The sequence below is a fragment of the Megalops cyprinoides genome, chromosome 3, assembly GCF_013368585.1.
Source record: "Megalops cyprinoides isolate fMegCyp1 chromosome 3, fMegCyp1.pri, whole genome shotgun sequence".
NCBI lineage: Eukaryota > Metazoa > Chordata > Actinopteri > Elopiformes > Megalopidae > Megalops > Megalops cyprinoides.
The window spans coordinates 23,531,171-23,548,125 of record NC_050585.1 but is presented as its reverse complement, the minus strand read 5'-3'; the positions used below and the strand labels follow the sequence as shown (position 1 = coordinate 23,548,125).

General features: G+C 44.4%; 2 protein-coding genes across 20 annotated transcripts in view; both read right to left on the bottom strand.

Moving 5' to 3' along the window:
* LOC118774311 (protocadherin gamma-C5-like) overlaps positions 1-16,955 on the bottom strand; it is a 195,078-nt gene that overhangs the window by 18,360 nt on the left and 159,763 nt on the right. For 2 of the 19 annotated variants that reach the window (XM_036523576.1, XM_036523591.1), the window contains exon 1: positions 8,763-11,340. The exons of 13 other annotated variants lie outside the window; for them this stretch is intronic. In XM_036523576.1, coding sequence (XP_036379469.1) covers positions 8,763-11,204 — 2,442 coding nt within the window. In that variant the 5' untranslated portion in view covers positions 11,205-11,340. Of the gene's footprint in view, positions 1-1,077; positions 3,523-5,066; positions 7,656-8,762; positions 11,341-16,955 lie in introns of those variants that run through there. 4 more of the 19 variants (XM_036523574.1, XM_036523589.1, XM_036523575.1 and 1 more) reach the window with 2 other exon arrangements.
* Positions 12,373-15,354, bottom strand: LOC118774312 (protocadherin gamma-C5). Its single transcript, XM_036523595.1, has one exon. It carries the CDS (start codon positions 15,018-15,020, stop codon positions 12,567-12,569), a length of 2,454 nt encoding a protein of 817 aa, XP_036379488.1. The 5' UTR covers positions 15,021-15,354; the 3' UTR covers positions 12,373-12,566.

The window sequence follows — 16,955 nt, the reverse complement described above, 5'->3', positions numbered from 1 at the left end:
TATTATTATTATTATTATTATTATTATTATTATTATTATTATTATTATTATTATTATTGTTGTTGTTGTTGTTGTTGTTGTTGTTGTTTTCCGAGCTCAAACATTTTTTTCACGATTAAACAACGCTGGCACACAAAATGCAAATGCTTTCATTAGGGGCCAGGCAATTGACAAAGCTTTTAGATATCTGTTTTTTTCGGGTAGTAGCATGAAAAACAATTATCGAAGTGAAAATTTCCACAAGTGACAAACTGAACGTGAAAGAAACGAAGTACACTGAAGCGCCTTTCCATCAGTCTCAGCCGTTTGTTCTGACGCATGTATCGCTGTCCAAACCGTTGGTGCTGAAATGTGGCCACTAACTCATTCAGAGTTCCGCTCAGCATTGGAAGTGAGCGTGCAGGCGGTGGGAACACGTGCCAGGGGGCCAAAGTCGCGCACGCAAAAATATTTCCATTTGATACAATTCTTCATCTCTTTACGTACTCAACTCATTATAGATACCGTATAGAAATAGATTATTACTTCAGCTTTAATTATCTAAACGGATAGTCAAGTTTAATCAAGTTTCCCCATATACATTTCAGACAATAAAAAGGAAAATCATTGCCAGTGTCTGATGTACATTTAAGTACATCCGTTTGCAGGAAACATATTATGCGATGTACTGAAATTTCACAACAGACAACAAAGAAAACTGAGAAAGATTTAGCGTTTTATAGTTGACCTGAAACATATTTTCAGTGTATACGCTATTAAAGAAGCACTTTCTCTCGGTGCCTTGCGGTAGGTTAGTATTTATATATTACCTAGTAGGTCAAATCTGACATGTATACATATTATAATATATATCACACGTGAAAAATTATACAGATGAATATACTAAGGAGACTTCCATCAAAGGCCTTTGCTCCCTCTAAAACTCGAGTGACAAAGAGAATCTATTGATAAGCACGCCACACAAACTGTCTCCAAAGGCAAATCTGAGAAATCCCGAATATAAAACTGGTACGTCTTGCACAAAAGTATCAAACCGTCATATTAAAAGAAATTATTCACTATTCACCACATGCTCACCTGTTGCCCCTCAAACGTCCACGCGCTGTCAGGCAGAGAGGCGTCGAGGACATTAATCATCTCTTTAAAGTCAGTGGTGCTGCTTGGCTTAACGAAGGTGAAATCACTGAACTCTGACACCGGAGAGAAGCAGGACCTGAAGGACTGGCTCTGAGACATGTCCCCTCCCAGGACCTCCACATATTTAATGGGCCCGTCCGTGTTCAGCTGGATCTGCAGGTTTCTGTTGGGATTCTCGTATCCGTCAGAGTCCGCCCGTCTCATACAGCAACACGGACCCCTTCGACTGTGTCTAAGGCACTTCACTGCCAAAATCACAAAAGTCACAAAAGATACAGCGGAAACCGAGGCCAGAGAGATGATCAAATAAAAGGTGATTTTATTGCTTTTCTTTCCGGGCTCTTCTGCTTTCTGTCGAAAGTCTGAGATGGGCTCGTGGATCCCGTCCTCCAAAAATATGCCAACTGTGACTGTAGTGGACTGGACCGGCTCTCCATTGTCCTTTATCTCTATAAGCAGCCTCTGAGAGGACTCATCGTGCTCTGAAACAGCGCGCTTAGTCCTCACTTCCCCTGTATAAAGATTCACACCCAACAGAGACGCGTCTGTAGCCTCCACCACCTTATAGGAAATCCAGGCGTTGTGGCCCGAGTCGGCGTCCACTGCCGTTACTTTGGTGACGAGATGTCCCGCTTTAGCAGAGCGGGGCATCTTCTGATGAGAGACAGAGCCCATGATAGCAGAGGGGTAAATAACAGCGGGGGCGTTGTCGTTCTGGTCCAGGATAAAAACATGAACTGTGGCGTTACTGCTCAGAGACGGAGAGCCATGGTCCTTTGCCTCTACCTGGATCTGAAACACCTTCAGTTTCTCATAGTCAAATGAGTGCATGCTGTAGATGCTGCCGTTATCCGAGTTAATGTAAACATAGGAGGACACGGACACGTCTTGTACTTTGGAGTCTAAAATAGAATAGGAGATCTTAGCATTCTCGCCCAGGTCTGGATCAGAGGCAAACACTGAAGTCAGTATTGCTCCCGGAGCGCCGTTTTCTTTAACATACATTGTGTAGGAAGGCTGAGAGAAGCGGGGAGGGTTGTCATTAACATCTAGAAGGCTTACTGTAATTATTTTCTTCGATGCCAGAGGCGGGGATCCGGAATCAGATGCCGTAATTTCAATGCTGTATTCTGCGTTTGTTTCTCGATCTAGAATCGCGTCAGTGACTAAAGCATAATGAGTAGAAAAGGAGGGTTTTAATTTGAACGGGACACCTGGAGATACCTTCAAAGTGACTCTCCCGTTGTCGCCTGAATCTAAATCCTTGGAACTAATCAAAGCCACGACAGTTCCGATGGGTGCATCTTCTCTAACGGGACTCGGTGACGATTTCAGAATAATCTCCGGCATATTATCGTTAATATCTAAAATTTCCACTTCGATACTAGTATGACCTTCCATGGCCGGGGTACCTTTGTCTGTAGCGCGAATATTCATCTTAAATGAAGTGCTTGCTTCATAATCTATAGGACCAATCACCGTAATCTCACCGGTTTGTGAGTCTACACTGAACAGATTCTGCACTGCCTCTGGTGTGTGTGACCGAAAAGAATACAATACCTCCCCATTGAGTCCCTCGTCCATGTCTACGGCTTTTACGGTCACAAGCACGGTACCAGTCGGGGTGTTTTCTGCCAACTTGATGTCATATGAAGCCTTTTCAAATACCGGAGCGTTATCGTTATTGTCTAAAACACGAACGTTAATCTCCGTTGTCCCCGATCGAGCCGGATTCCCCCCATCTACAGCGGTCAGAACGATATTGTGCACCGGCTGTTTCTCTCTGTCCAGCGCTTTGTCTAAAACCAGCTCCGGGACTTTTGTTCCATCTTTGTTTGTTTTAATGTCCAGCACAAAATGTTCGTTTTTACTTAGTGTGTAGGAGCGTAATGAATTTGAGGCAACATCAGGATCGTAAGCTAACTCCAAAGGAAATCTTGCACCTGGTAGAGTAGACTCGGGAACATTTAAAATAATTACATTTCTCTGGAAATTTGGAGCATTGTCATTTATGTCCTGTATTTCAACGTCAACACGATACAACTCTAACGGGTTTTCTATGATTGCTTCCAGCGGTAACACACAGCTCGCGCTTTGTCCGCATAGAGTCTCTCTGTCGATTCTCTCGCTCACGATCAGCTCTCCCTTTCCCAAATCCACACTAAAATACTGCTTACCCTCGGAGGCGATCCGCAGCTTGCGATCAGAAATCTCTGAAATTCCCAAACCCAGGTCCTTCGCTATGTTTCCAACAACAGATTCAATGCTCAGTTCCTCTGGAATAGTGTAGCGAATCTGCGCCAGTATTGTATTCCACGTGAAGATGTGAAACAACCAAACCGCCCGCCAGCCCAAAATCTTTGTCCTTGTTACAGTTCTCATTTCTAAAGAATGCTTATTGAAAAGAAAACAAACCGTACTGCTTCCAGAGGCATAGCAGGAATATTAAATGAAATAATAGCATATGTCTCATCAGATATTTCATATCCATCCAGCAATGCGGATGTGAGCGCAGCACTGTCTCTCTCCGCTCTGAGCATTGTAAGGGTTGCTGCGCTGTGGCTGGGGGAGGGAGTAGATCTCTTTGTACAGTTCTGCCCGCTATTGGTGCGCAGCCCTCCACTAGATTCACCAATAAAAAGTCAGCTACACTTTAAAGAAGCAGTACAGCCTATCCTCCGATTCAGAAAAATGCGTGCGCCCTACGCTCAGAAGAAACGATATACACTATTGTTCTTAGATTGGTCCTTCAATTAGCCGTCGTAAACGTTTTTATTCTTAATATGATTTCAAAATACTTTGAGAACACAAGACATATCTACATTCACTCATAGCAACCCTCTTATTCTTTAAAACTGTAGATTGTCTATGCCATTCAGCCAAAAGAAACCTCTGTAAAACAGTTTCCTAATTCGGAAAGCAATAAAAATAGATCATTGTTAAAAATTAAGTGAACACTTCACTTGCCTCATACCAAGCGCCATGAATTAAGATGAATTTAACGTTAATTAGTTCCAATAGGCTACTGCATTTCTGACAAAAACGTAGAAAACGAAGGAAAACAAAAATACCAATTACAATCACGCATGCTATTTAAAAAGGGAAGGTTGATCATTTTTGTATTACACGGTATTGTCAGCAGCATAGAAAGTAGAGCGGCCCCCAGAGAAAGGACGCGGCTTCCGGTCAGAGATACAGTTGTGGCAGGCTTTGTTAGCTTGACCTTGTTACCTCCACCGTAATCGCGACAAGGGCAGGAATATTTGGAAGACACGCAACTCCACTACCTTACTTAAGTGGGTGTTCAGACAAAAAAACATGTCGAGAAATCCATAAAGTGGCGGTGTACCTCAATGTTGAATAAAGAAATAGTTGGAATTAGAGATAACGGCCCACATTGCGTTTCTGTCAAGGTTCATTTTTCAACATGCGGGGACAAAGCATAATGCAACATCACAAAAAAGAAAACAAACAATTTCCTAGAATTCTACGCATTTTTGCGTCACTCCGTGAACAAACGTACAGCAACGCTTATGACCACTCTTTAAGAGCTTGGACAAAAAAGGCAGACCGTTACTCAGCATGCTACGCTTTCCTTGAGCAAAACTGGGCAAAGGTGTGGTACGAAATAATACAGGGCCTGGAAGGAAAAATAACCAATTCACGAATTTCATTCATATTAAAGCCAAAATGACATCTGGTGAAAAATATTAGTATGTGACCTATCCTTGGATTTACGAATCGAGCGGAAATGGGCATTTTGAATTTTTAGATAAACAATAATTAGAAAAGTGAAGATTAAATGCCCTGCCATTTCGTTATTTTGGTTAAAACAATGTCCCCGTACGAAAACAATGGTAAACAATACAAATAAACCTGAAGTAGCTCCTGTCGAAACGGAAATGATAAGCTCTTAATCAAATCCTCACCTGCTGGCCCTCAAACGTCCACGCGCTGTCAGGCAGAGAAGCATCGATGACATTAATCATTTCCTTAAAGTCAGTGGTGCTGCTTGGCTTAACGAAGGTGAAATCACTGAACTCTGACACCGGAGAGAAGCAGGACCTGAAGGACTGGCTCTGAGACATGTCCCCTCCCAGGACCTCCACATATTTAATGGGACCGTCCGTGTTCAGCTGGATCTGCAGGTTTCTGTTGGGATTCTCGTATCCGTCAGAGTCCGCCCGTCTCATACAGCAACACGGGCCCCTTCGGCTGTGTCTAACGCACTTCACTGCCAAAATAACAAAAGTCACAAAAGACACCGCGGAAACCGAGGCCAGAGAGATGATCAAATAAAAGGTGATTTTATTGCTTTTCTTTCCGGGCTCCTGCGCTTTCTGTCGAAAGTCTGAGATGGGCTCGTGGATTCCGTCCTCCAACAATATGCCAACTGTGACTGTAGTGGACTGGACCGGCTCCCCATTGTCCTTTATCTCTATAAGTAGCCTCTGAGAGGAGTCATCGTGCTCTGAAACTGCGCGCTTAGTCCTCACCTCCCCTGTATAAAGATTCACACCCAACAGAGACGCGTCTGTAGCCTCCACCACCTTATAGGAAATCCAGGCGTTGTGGCCCGAGTCGGCGTCCACTGCCGTTACTTTGGTGACGAGGTGTCCCGCTTTAGCAGAGCGGGGCATCTTCTGATGAGAGACAGAGCCCATGATAGCAGAGGGGTAAATAACAGCGGGGGCGTTGTCGTTCTGATCCAGGATAAAAACATGAACTGTGGCGTTACTGCTCAGAGACGGAGAGCCGTGGTCCTTTGCCTCTACCTGGATCTGAAACACCTTCAGTTTCTCATAGTCAAATGAGTGCATGCTGTAGATGCTGCCGTTATCCGAGTTAATGTAAACATAGGAGGACACGGACATGTCTTGTACTTTGGAGTCTAAAATAGAATAGGAGATCTTAGCATTCTCGCCCAGGTCTGGATCAGAAGCGGACACAGAAGTCAGTATTGCTCCCGGAGCGACGTTTTCTTTAACATACATTGTGTAGGAAGACTGAGAGAAGCGGGGAGGGTTGTCATTAACATCTAGAAGGCTTACTGTGATTATTTTCTTCGATGCCAGAGGCGGGGATCCGGAATCAGATGCCGTAATTTCAATGCTATATTCTGCGTTTGTTTCTCGATCTAGAATCGCGTCAGTGACTAAAGCATAATGAGTAGAAAATGAGGGTTTTAATTTGAACGGGACACCTGGAGATACCTTCAAAGTGACTCTCCCGTTGTCGCCTGCATCTAAATCCTTGGAACTAATCAAAGCCACGACAGTTCCGATGGGTGCATCTTCTCTAACGGGACTCGGTGACGATTTCAGAATGATCTCCGGTATATTGTCGTTCACGTCTAAAATCTCTACTTCGATACTACAAAGACCTTCCATTGCTGGGGTGCCTTTGTCTGTAGCTGTGATATCAAATTTAAATGATGGTCTTGTTTCATAATCTATAGGACCAATCACCGTAATCTCACCGGTTTGTGAATCTACACTGAACAGATTCTGCACTGTCTCTGGGGTGTGGGACCCAAAAGAATATAATACCTCCCCATTGAGTCCCTCATCTAGGTCTACGGCTTTTACGGTCACAAGCACGGTACCAGTCGGGGTGTTTTCTGCCAACTTGATGTCATATGAAGCCTTTTCAAATACCGGAGAGTTATCGTTAATGTCTAAAACACGAACGTTAATCTCCGTTGTCCCCGATCGAGCCGGATTCCCCCCATCTACAGCGGTCAGAACGATATTGTGCACCGGCTGTTTCTCTCTGTCCAGCGCTTTGTCTAAAACCAGCTCCGGGACTTTTGTTCCATCTTTGTTTGTTTTAATGTCCAGCACAAAATGTTCGTTTTTACTTAGTGTGTAGGAGCGTAATGAATTTGAGGCAACATCAGGATCCTGTGCTAATTCCAAACGAAATCTTGCACCTGGTAGAGTAGTTTCGGGAATATTTAGAATATTCACATTTTTCTGGAAATTTGGAGCATTGTCATTTATGTCCTGTATTTCAACGTCAACACGATACAACTCTAACGGGTTTTCTATGATTGCTTCCAGCGGTAACACACAGCTCGCGCTTTGTCCGCACAGAGTCTCTCTGTCGATTCTCTCGCTCACGATCAGCTCTCCCTTTCCCAAATCCACACTGAAATACTGCTTACCCTCGGAGGCGATCCGCAGCTTGCGATCAGAAATCTCTGAAATTCCCAAACCCAGGTCCTTCGCTATATTTCCAACAACAGATTCAATGCTCAGTTCCTCTGGAATAGTGTAGCGAATCTGCGCCAGTATTGTATTCCACGTGAAGATGTGAAACAACCAAACCGCCCGCCAGCCCAAAATCTTTGTCCTTGTTACAGTTCTCATTTCTAAAGAATGCTTATTGAAAAGAAAACAAACCGTACTGCTTTCAGGGGCATAGCAGGAATATTAAATGAAATAATAGCATATGTCTCATCAAATATTTCATATCCATCCAGCAATGCGGATGTGAGCGCAGCACTGTCTCTCTCCGCTCTGAGCATTGTAAGGGTTGCTGTGCTGTGGCTGGGGGAGGGAGTAGATCTCTTTGTACAGTTCTGCCCGCTATTGGTGCGCAGCCCTCCACTAGATTCACCAATAAAAAGTCAATCACACTTTAAAGGCGCAGTACAGCCTATCCTCCGATTCAGAAAAATGTATGCGCCCTACGCTCAGAATTAAAAATGTACATCATTGTTCTGACATTAGTGCTTCAATTAGTTGTGGTATCCATTAGTATTTTAGTACGATTTCAAAATGCTTTGAAAACAGAAGGCAAATCTTCATTCAGTCATAGCAGCCCTCCTTTTCTTAATAAAAAACTCCAGCTTGTCAAAGCCATTCACCCAAAAAGAAGCCTCGCAAAACAGTCCTCGAGTTCAGCGAGTAAGAAAACAGAGTATTCATAAATCTGAAGTGAACACTTCACAGCGAGAAAAAAACATTGTTGTTTTTTTTATGAAAACGGACCGAACACCAAATTTATCATAACAAGCCTCTTAAACAACACTGAATTTGGATCTGATTGGTTCCAATGTTGCATATATGACAAAAAAGATAACGCAAAAAACAAAAACAAAAATACTAAAACGACAATGCATTTCGTTAAAAAAGGGAATGTTGATCATTTTTGCATTGCACGGTATTTTCAGCAACACACAAAAGGAGAGTGACACCCAGGGAAGGTACGCGGCTTCCGGTCAGAGCAGCGGCACGCTATAATTTCCCTCAGCAAGATTAGGACACAGGTTCCGTGCGAAACAACAAAGAGCTTGAAATAAAAACAATAAATAAGTAAATAAATAAACAAATAAATGAATAACCTAGTCGTATACTTCATTCTTATTAAAGCCAAACGGAAATCTGTCATAAAATATTATTTCTATGTGACCTATCCTTGCATTTATTAATTGAGTGCAAATGGGAGTTTTGATTTTTGGTAGTTAGTAAGTAGTTAGAACAAATGACGATCAAATGCCCGACCTATCCGGTATATTAGTTCAGAAAATATACACATATCATGGCAATGGTACAAATTGTACATAAACATGTAGTTCCTCCTGTCAAAATGGAAATGATCAAATTTTCAACAATCCTCACCTGCTGGCCTTCGAACGTCCACGCGCTGTCAGGCAGAGAGGCATCGATGACATTAATCATCTCCTTAAAGTCAGTGGTGCTGCTTGGCTTAACGAAGGTGAAATCACTGAACTCTGACACCGGAGAGAAGCAGGATCTGAAGGACTGGCTCTGAGACATGTCCCCTCCCAGGACCTCCACATATTTAATGGGACCGTCCGTGTTCAGCTGGATCTGCAGGTTTCTGTTGGGATTCTCGTATCCGTCAGAGTCCGCCCGTCTCATACAGCAACACGGACCCCTTCGGCTGTGTCTAACGCACTTCACTGCCAAAATAACAAAAGTCACAAAAGACACCGCGGAAACCGAGGCCAGAGAGATGATCAAATAAAAGGTGATTTTATTGCTTTTCTTTCCGGGCTCCTGCGCTTTCTGTCGAAAGTCTGAGATGGGCTCGTGGATCCCGTCCTCCAACAATATGCCAACTGTGACTGTAGTGGACTGGACCGGCTCCCCATTGTCCTTTATCTCTATAAGCAGCCTCTGAGAGGAGTCATCGTGCTCTGAAACTGCGCGCTTAGTCCTCACCTCCCCTGTATAAAGATTCACACCCAACAGAGACGCGTCTGTAGCCTCCACCACCTTATAGGAAATCCAGGCGTTGTGGCCCGAGTCGGCGTCCACTGCCGTTACTTTGGTGACGAGGTGTCCCGCTTTAGCAGAGCGGGGCATCTTCTGATGAGAGACAGAGCCCATGATAGCAGAGGGGTAAATAACAGCGGGGGCGTTGTCGTTCTGGTCCAGGATAAAAACATGAACTGTGGCGTTACTGCTCAGAGACGGAGAGCCATGGTCCTTTGCCTCTACCTGGATCTGAAACACCTTCAGTTTCTCATAGTCAAATGAGTGCATGCTGTAGATGCTGCCGTTATCCGAGTTAATGTAAACATAAGAGGACACGGACACGTCTTGTACTTTGGAGTCTAAAATAGAATAGGAGATCTTAGCATTCTCGCCCAGGTCTGGATCAGAAGCAGACACAGAAGTCAGTATTGCTCCCGGAGCGCCGTTTTCTTTAACATACATTGTGTAGGAAGACTGTGAGAAGCGGGGAGGGTTGTCATTAACATCTAGAAGGCTTACTGTAATTATTTTCTTCGATGCCAGGGGTGGGGATCCGGAATCAGATGCCGTAATTTCAATGCTGTATTCTGCGTTTGTTTCTCGATCTAGAATCGCGTCAGTGACTAAAGCATAATGAGTAGAAAAGGAGGGTTTTAATTTGAACGGGACACCTGGAGATACGTTCAAAGTGACTCTCCCGTTGTCGCCTGCATCTAAATCCTTGGAACTAATCAAAGCTACGACAGTTCCGATGGGTGCATCTTCTCTAACGGGACTCGGCGACGATTTCAGAATGATCTCCGGTATATTGTCGTTCACGTCTAAAATTTCCACTTCTACACCAGTATGACCTTCCAAGGCAGGGGTGCCTTTGTCTGTAGCGCGAATATTCATCTTAAATGAAGTGCTTGCTTCATAATCTATAGGACCAACCACAGCAATCTCACCGGTTTGTGAGTCTACACTGAACAGATTCTGCACTGTCTCTGGTGTGTGAGACCCAAATGAATAGAATACCTCCCCATTGAGTCCCTCATCTAGGTCTACGGCTTTTATGGTCACAAGCACGGTACCAGTCGGAGTGTTTTCTGCTAACTTGATGTCATATGAAGCCTTTTCAAATACCGGAGCGTTATCGTTATTGTCTAAAACACGAACGTTAATCTCCGTTGTCCCCGATCGAGCCGGATTCCCCCCATCTACAGCGGTCAGAACGATATTGTGCACCGGCTGTTTCTCTCTGTCCAGCGCTTTGTCTAACACCAGCTCCGGGACTTTTGTTCCATCTTTGTTTGTTTTAATGTCCAGCACAAAATGTTCGTTTTTACTTAGTGTGTAGGATCGTAATGAATTTGAGGCAACATCAGGATCTTGTGCTAATTCCAAAGGAAATCTTGCACCTGGTAAAGCAGACTCGGGGATATTTAAAATATTTACATTTTTTTGGAAATTTGGAGCATTGTCATTTATGTCTTGTATTTCAACGTCAACACGATACAACTCTAACGGGTTTTCTATGATTGCTTCCAGCGGTAACACACAGCTCGCGCTTTGTCCGCACAGAGTCTCTCTGTCGATTCTCTCGCTCACGATCAGCTCTCCCTTTCCCAAATCCACACTGAAATACTGCTTACCCTCGGAGGCGATCCGCAGCTTGCGATCAGAAATCTCTGAAATTCCCAAACCCAGGTCCTTCGCTATGTTTCCAACAACAGATTCAATGCTCAGTTCCTCTGGAATAGTGTAGCGAATCTGCGCCAGTATTGTATTCCACGTGAAGATGTGAAACAACCAAACCGCCCGCCAGCCCAAAATCTTTGTCCTTGTTACAGTTCTCATTTCTAAAAAATGCTTATTGAAAAGTAAACAAACCGTACTGCTTTCAGGGGCATAGCAGGAATATTAAATGAAATAATAGCATATGTCTCATCAGATATTTCATATCCATCCAGCAATGCGGATGTGAGCGCAGCACTGTCTCTCTCCGCTCTGAGCATTGTAAGGGTTGCTGTGCTGTGGCTGGGGGAGGGAGTAGATCTCTTTGTACAGTTCTGCCCGCTATTGGTGCGCAGCCCTCCACTAGATTCACCAATAAAAAGTCAGCTACACTTTAAAGAAGCAGTACAGCCTATCCTCCGATTCAGAAAAATGCGTGCGCCCTACGCTCAGAAGAAACGATATACACTATTGTTCTTAGATTGGTCCTTCAATTAGCCGTCGTAAACGTTTTTATTCTTAATATGATTTCAAAATACTTTGAGAACACAAGACATATCTACATTCACTCATAGCAACCCTCTTATTCTTTAAAACTGTAGATTGTCTATGCCATTCAGCCAAAAGAAACCTCTGTAAAACAGTTTCCTAATTCGGAAAGCAATAAAAATAAATCATTGCTAAAAATTAAGTGAACACTTCACAGCGACAGCGGCCCCCAGAGAAAGGACGCGGCTTCCGGTCAGAGCTGCGGTTGTGACAGACTTTGTTAGCTTGACCTTGATACCTCCACTGTAATCGCAACAAGGTGAGGAATATTTGGAAAACACGTAACTCCACTACCTTACTTAAGTGGATGTTCAAACAAAAAAAAGAGAAAACATTGCGAGACATCCAGAAAGTGGCGATGTACCTCAGTATTGAATAAAGAAATAGTTGGAATTAGAGATAACGGCCCACATTGTGGTTCAGTCAAGGTTCATTTTTAACATGCGGGAATAAAAGACAAAGCAACATCACAAAAAAGAAAACAAACAATTTCCCAGCATTCTGTGCAGTTTTGCGTCACTTCGTGAACAAACGTACAGCAACGCTTATAACCACTCTTTAAGAGCTTGGACAAAAAAGGCAGACCGTTACTCAGCACGCTACGCTTTCCTTGAGCAAAACTGGGCAAAGGTGTGGTACGAAATAATACAGGGCCTGGAAGGAAAAAAATAACCAATTCACAAATTTAATTCATATTAAAGCCAAAATGACATCTGGTGGAAAATAATATTATTATTTGACCTATCCTTGGATTTACGAACCGAGCGGAAATGGGCATTTTGAATTTTTAGATCAACAATAATTAGAAAAGTGACGATTAAATGCCCTGCCATTTCGATATTTTAGTTAAAACAATGTCCCCGTACGAAAACAATGGTAAACAATACAAATAAACTTGAAGTAGGATCTGTCGAAACGGAAATGATAAGCTCTTAATCAAATCCTCACCTGCTGGCCCTCAAACGTCCACGCGCTGTCAGGCAGAGAAGCATCGATGACATTAATCATTTCCTTAAAGTCAGTGGTGCTGCTGGGCTTAACGAAGGTGAAATCACTGAACTCTGACACCGGAGAGAAGCAGGATCTGAAGGACTGGCTCTGAGACATGTCCCCTCCCAGGACCTCCACATATTTAATGGGCCCGTCCGTGTTCAGCTGGATCTGCAGGTTTCTGTTGGGATTCTCGTATCCGTCAGAGTCTGCCCGTCTCATACAGCAACACGGGCCCCTTCGGCTGTGTCTAACGCACTTCACTGCTAAAATCACAAAAGTCACAAAAGATACAGCGGAAACAGAGGCCAGAGAGATGATCAAATAAAAGGTGATTTTATTGCTTTTCTTTCCGGGCTCCTGCGCTTTCTGTCGAAAGTCTGAGATGGGCTCGTGGATCCCGTCCTCCAACAATATGCCAACTGTGACTGTAGTGGACTGGACCGGCTCCCCATTGTCCTTTATCTCTATAAGTAGCCTCTGAGAGGAGTCATCGTGCTCTGAAACTGCGCGCTTAGTCCTCACCTCCCCTGTATAAAGATTCACACCCAACAGAGACGCGTCTGTAGCCTCCACCACCTTATAGGAAATCCAGGCGTTGTGGCCCGAGTCGGCGTCCACTGCCGTTACTTTGGTGACGAGGTGTCCCGCTTTAGCAGAGCGGGGCATCTTCTGATGAGAGACAGAGCCCATGATAGCAGAGGGGTAAATAACAGCGGGGGCGTTGTCGTTCTGATCCAGGATAAAAACATGAACTGTGGCGTTACTGCTCAGAGACGGAGAGCCATGGTCCTTTGCCTCTACCTGGATCTGAAACACCTTCAGTTTCTCATAGTCAAATGAGTGCATGCTGTAGATGCTGCCGTTATCCGAGTTAATGTAAACATAGGAGGACACGGACATGTCTTGTACTTTGGAGTCTAAAATAGAATAGGAGATCTTAGCATTCTCGCCCAGGTCTGGATCAGAAGCGGACACAGAAGTCAGTATTGCTCCCGGAGCGCCGTTTTCTTTAACATACATTGTGTAGGAAGGCTGAGAGAAGCGGGGAGGGTTGTCATTCACATCTAGAAGGCTTACTGTAATTATTTTCTTCGATGCCAGAGGCGGGGATCCGGAATCAGATGCCGTAATTTCAATGCTATATTCTGCGTTTGTTTCTCGATCTAGAATCGCGTCAGTGATTAAAGCATAATGAGTAGAAAAGGAGGGTTTTAATTTGAACGGGACACCTGGAGATACGTTCAAAGTGACTCTCCCGTTGTCGCCTGCATCTAAATCCCTGGAACTAATCAAAGCTACGACAGTTCCGATGGGTGCATCTTCTCTAATGGGACTCGGCGACGATTTCAGAATGATCTCCGGCATATTATCGTTAATATCTAAAATTTCCACTTCTATACTAGTATGACCTTCCATTGCTGGGGTGCCTTTGTCTGTAGCGCGAATATTCATCTTAAATGAAGTGCTTGCTTCATAATCTATAGGACCAATCACCGTAATCTCACCGGTTTGTGAGTCTACACTGAACAGATTCTGCACTGTCTCTGGTGTATGGGACCCAAATGAATAGAATACCTCCCCATTGAGTCCCTCATCTAGGTCTACGGCTTTTAGGGTCACAAGCACGGTACCAGTCGGGGTGTTTTCTGCCAACTTGATGTCATATGAAGCCTTTTCAAATACCGGAGCGTTATCGTTAATGTCTAAAACACGAACGTTAATCTCCGTTGTCCCCGATCGAGCCGGATTCCCCCCATCTACAGCGGTCAGAACGATATTGTGCACCGGCTGTTTCTCTCTGTCCAGCGCTTTGTCTAACACCAGCTCCGGGACTTTTGTTCTATCTTTGTTTGTTTTAATGTCCAGCACAAAATGTTCGTTTTTACTTAGTGTGTAGGATCGTAATGAATTTGAGGCAACATCAGGATCTTGTGCTAATTCCAAAGGAAATCTTGCACCTGGTAGAGTAGTTTCGGGAATATTTAGAATATTCACATTTTTCTGGAAATTTGGAGCATTGTCATTTATGTCCTGTATTTCAACGTCAACACGATACAACTCTAACGGGTTTTCTATGATTGCTTCCAGCGGTAACACACAGCTCGCGCTTTGTCCGCACAGAGTCTCTCTGTCGATTCTCTCGCTCACGATCAGCTCTCCCTTTCCCAAATCCACACTGAAATACTGCTTACCCTCGGAGGCGATCCGCAGCTTGCGCTCAGAAATCTCTGAAATTCCCAAACCCAGGTCCTTCGCTATATTTCCAACAACAGATTCAATGCTCAGTTCCTCTGGAATAGTGTAGCGAATCTGCGCCAGTATTGTATTCCACGTGAAGATGTGAAACAACCAAACCGCCCGCCAGCCCAAAATCTTTGTCCTTGTTACAGTTCTCATTTTAAAAGAATGTTTATTGAAAAGAAAACAAACCGTACCGCTTTCAGGGGCATAGCAGGAATATTAAATGAAATAATAGCATATGTCTCATCAGATATTTCATATCCATCCAGCAATGCGGATGTGAGCGCAGCACTGTCTCTCTCCGCTCTGAGCATTGTAAGGGTTGCTGTGCTGTGGCTGGGGGAGGGAGTAGATCTCTTTGTACAGTTCTGCCCGCTATTGGTGCGCAGCCCTCCACTAGATTCACCAATAAAAAGTCAGCCACACTTTAAAGAAGCAGTACAACCTACCCTATAATTGAGATAGTGTGTGTGCTCTTCGGTCAGACCACCAAACATTTATAATTTCTCATAGTTTGCCCTAACAAACAAGGGAGGAATACAGTATAATCAGTAACGGTTAAACATGACCCAAATATTTTTTCTAAGTATAACACACATACGATGTCCAATTTTATACACCTGTCAGCCAATACGAGCCTTTAAGAAAACTTGTCCTTGAATTCTAAAAAAATGAAACTGTGAAAGCTTTACATATGAAACCTAAGTATTGCTTAAAATTAAATACAACGCAAATGCGAACCACATAGGCTACCACAAATTGTTGGTCACCGTGAAGAATGAGTTAACACTGCGTGCGTAATCCATCCAAAATCAGTTGTATAAAATTGAATTTACTGCTGATGGGCTTAACTATTGCATTTATGACGCAAATCGCATAAATATTAAACAGGGAGAATAAAAACCTGAGTGGGTGACATATTGCATGGAGAAGCTCGTGAAATTATTTTTCAGCAGCCCACGAAAGAGCAACAAAGAGAGATGTAACGCGGCTTCAGGTTAGAGCAGCAGCATGAGTGAATTTAGGTAACGTGATGAATTTAGTACAAACATCTACAGCATTACGTAGAAAACGCCAAAAAAATGTCCCTGTATACTTCCCGACATTAGGTTTTTCTGTTACAAAAATCAAACTAACAAGTAAACAGGAAAGTTTGAGAACAAACTTTAAATTGGCTCAAAAATGCCTGTCATGGAAGCTGGTATCAGGGTTGCCAACTTTGGTCAGATGGCTGGAGCGAGATTTTCAATTTGTGACTGTCTCACGCAAGGCTGGATTATGGACCGGGCCCGTGGGGCCAGTGCCCCAGGGCCTCGGACTGCCAAGGGGCCTCCAAGCCTCAGGCCGCGTGCGGTGTGTGGGCCAAGACTTCCGAAGGAGGTTGAACTCCAGGGCACTCAGTGCGCAAAGCGCAAGCTGACCACTAGGCCCCTGGGTGCTTATAGCGCCACTAGGGCCCCCCAGACCCCCCAGCGCTTACAATATGAGGGCCCCCAGACCCCTCAGCGCTTACAATATGAGGGCCCCCAGACCCCTCAGCGCTTACAATATGAGGGCCCCCAGACCCCTCAGCGCTTACAATATGAGGGCCCCCAGACCCATTGGTGTTTAAAACATGAGCTGACCACTACTGCCACCCCCTTGGTGCTTACAACGTGAGGGCCCCCAGACCCCTTGGTGTTTAAATAGTGAGCTGACCACTAGGGCCCCTAGGCCCCTGGGGCTTAAAGTGTGATCTGACTACTAGGGCCCCTAGGCCCCTGGAGCTTGAAGCGTGATCTGACCACTAGGGCCCCTGGGGCCCTCGGCACCTACAGTGTGAGGTTCCCTGGACCCCTCAACACTTAAAGCATGAGCTGACCTCTAGGGACCCTGGGTCCGCCGTGCTTACAATGTGAGGACCCTCAGTGCTTAAAGCGTGAGCTGACCACTAGGTCACACCAATATAGGAAAGCGGGAGGGGGGGGCTCCAAAAGACATGATCCTGCCCTGGACTCTCAAAGTGACAAATATACACTTTTCCTGGACAGGTCCACAAATTAGTTAATTTCGAAACAGTCAGCTTGTTCGGTAGCTATCTAGTATACTAAG

Excerpts from the sequence above, each read along its gene's own strand:
- LOC118774312 (XM_036523595.1), bottom strand. The coding sequence starts at position 15,020 with ATGAGAACTGTAACAAGGACAAAGATTTTGGGCTGGCGGGCGGTTTGG.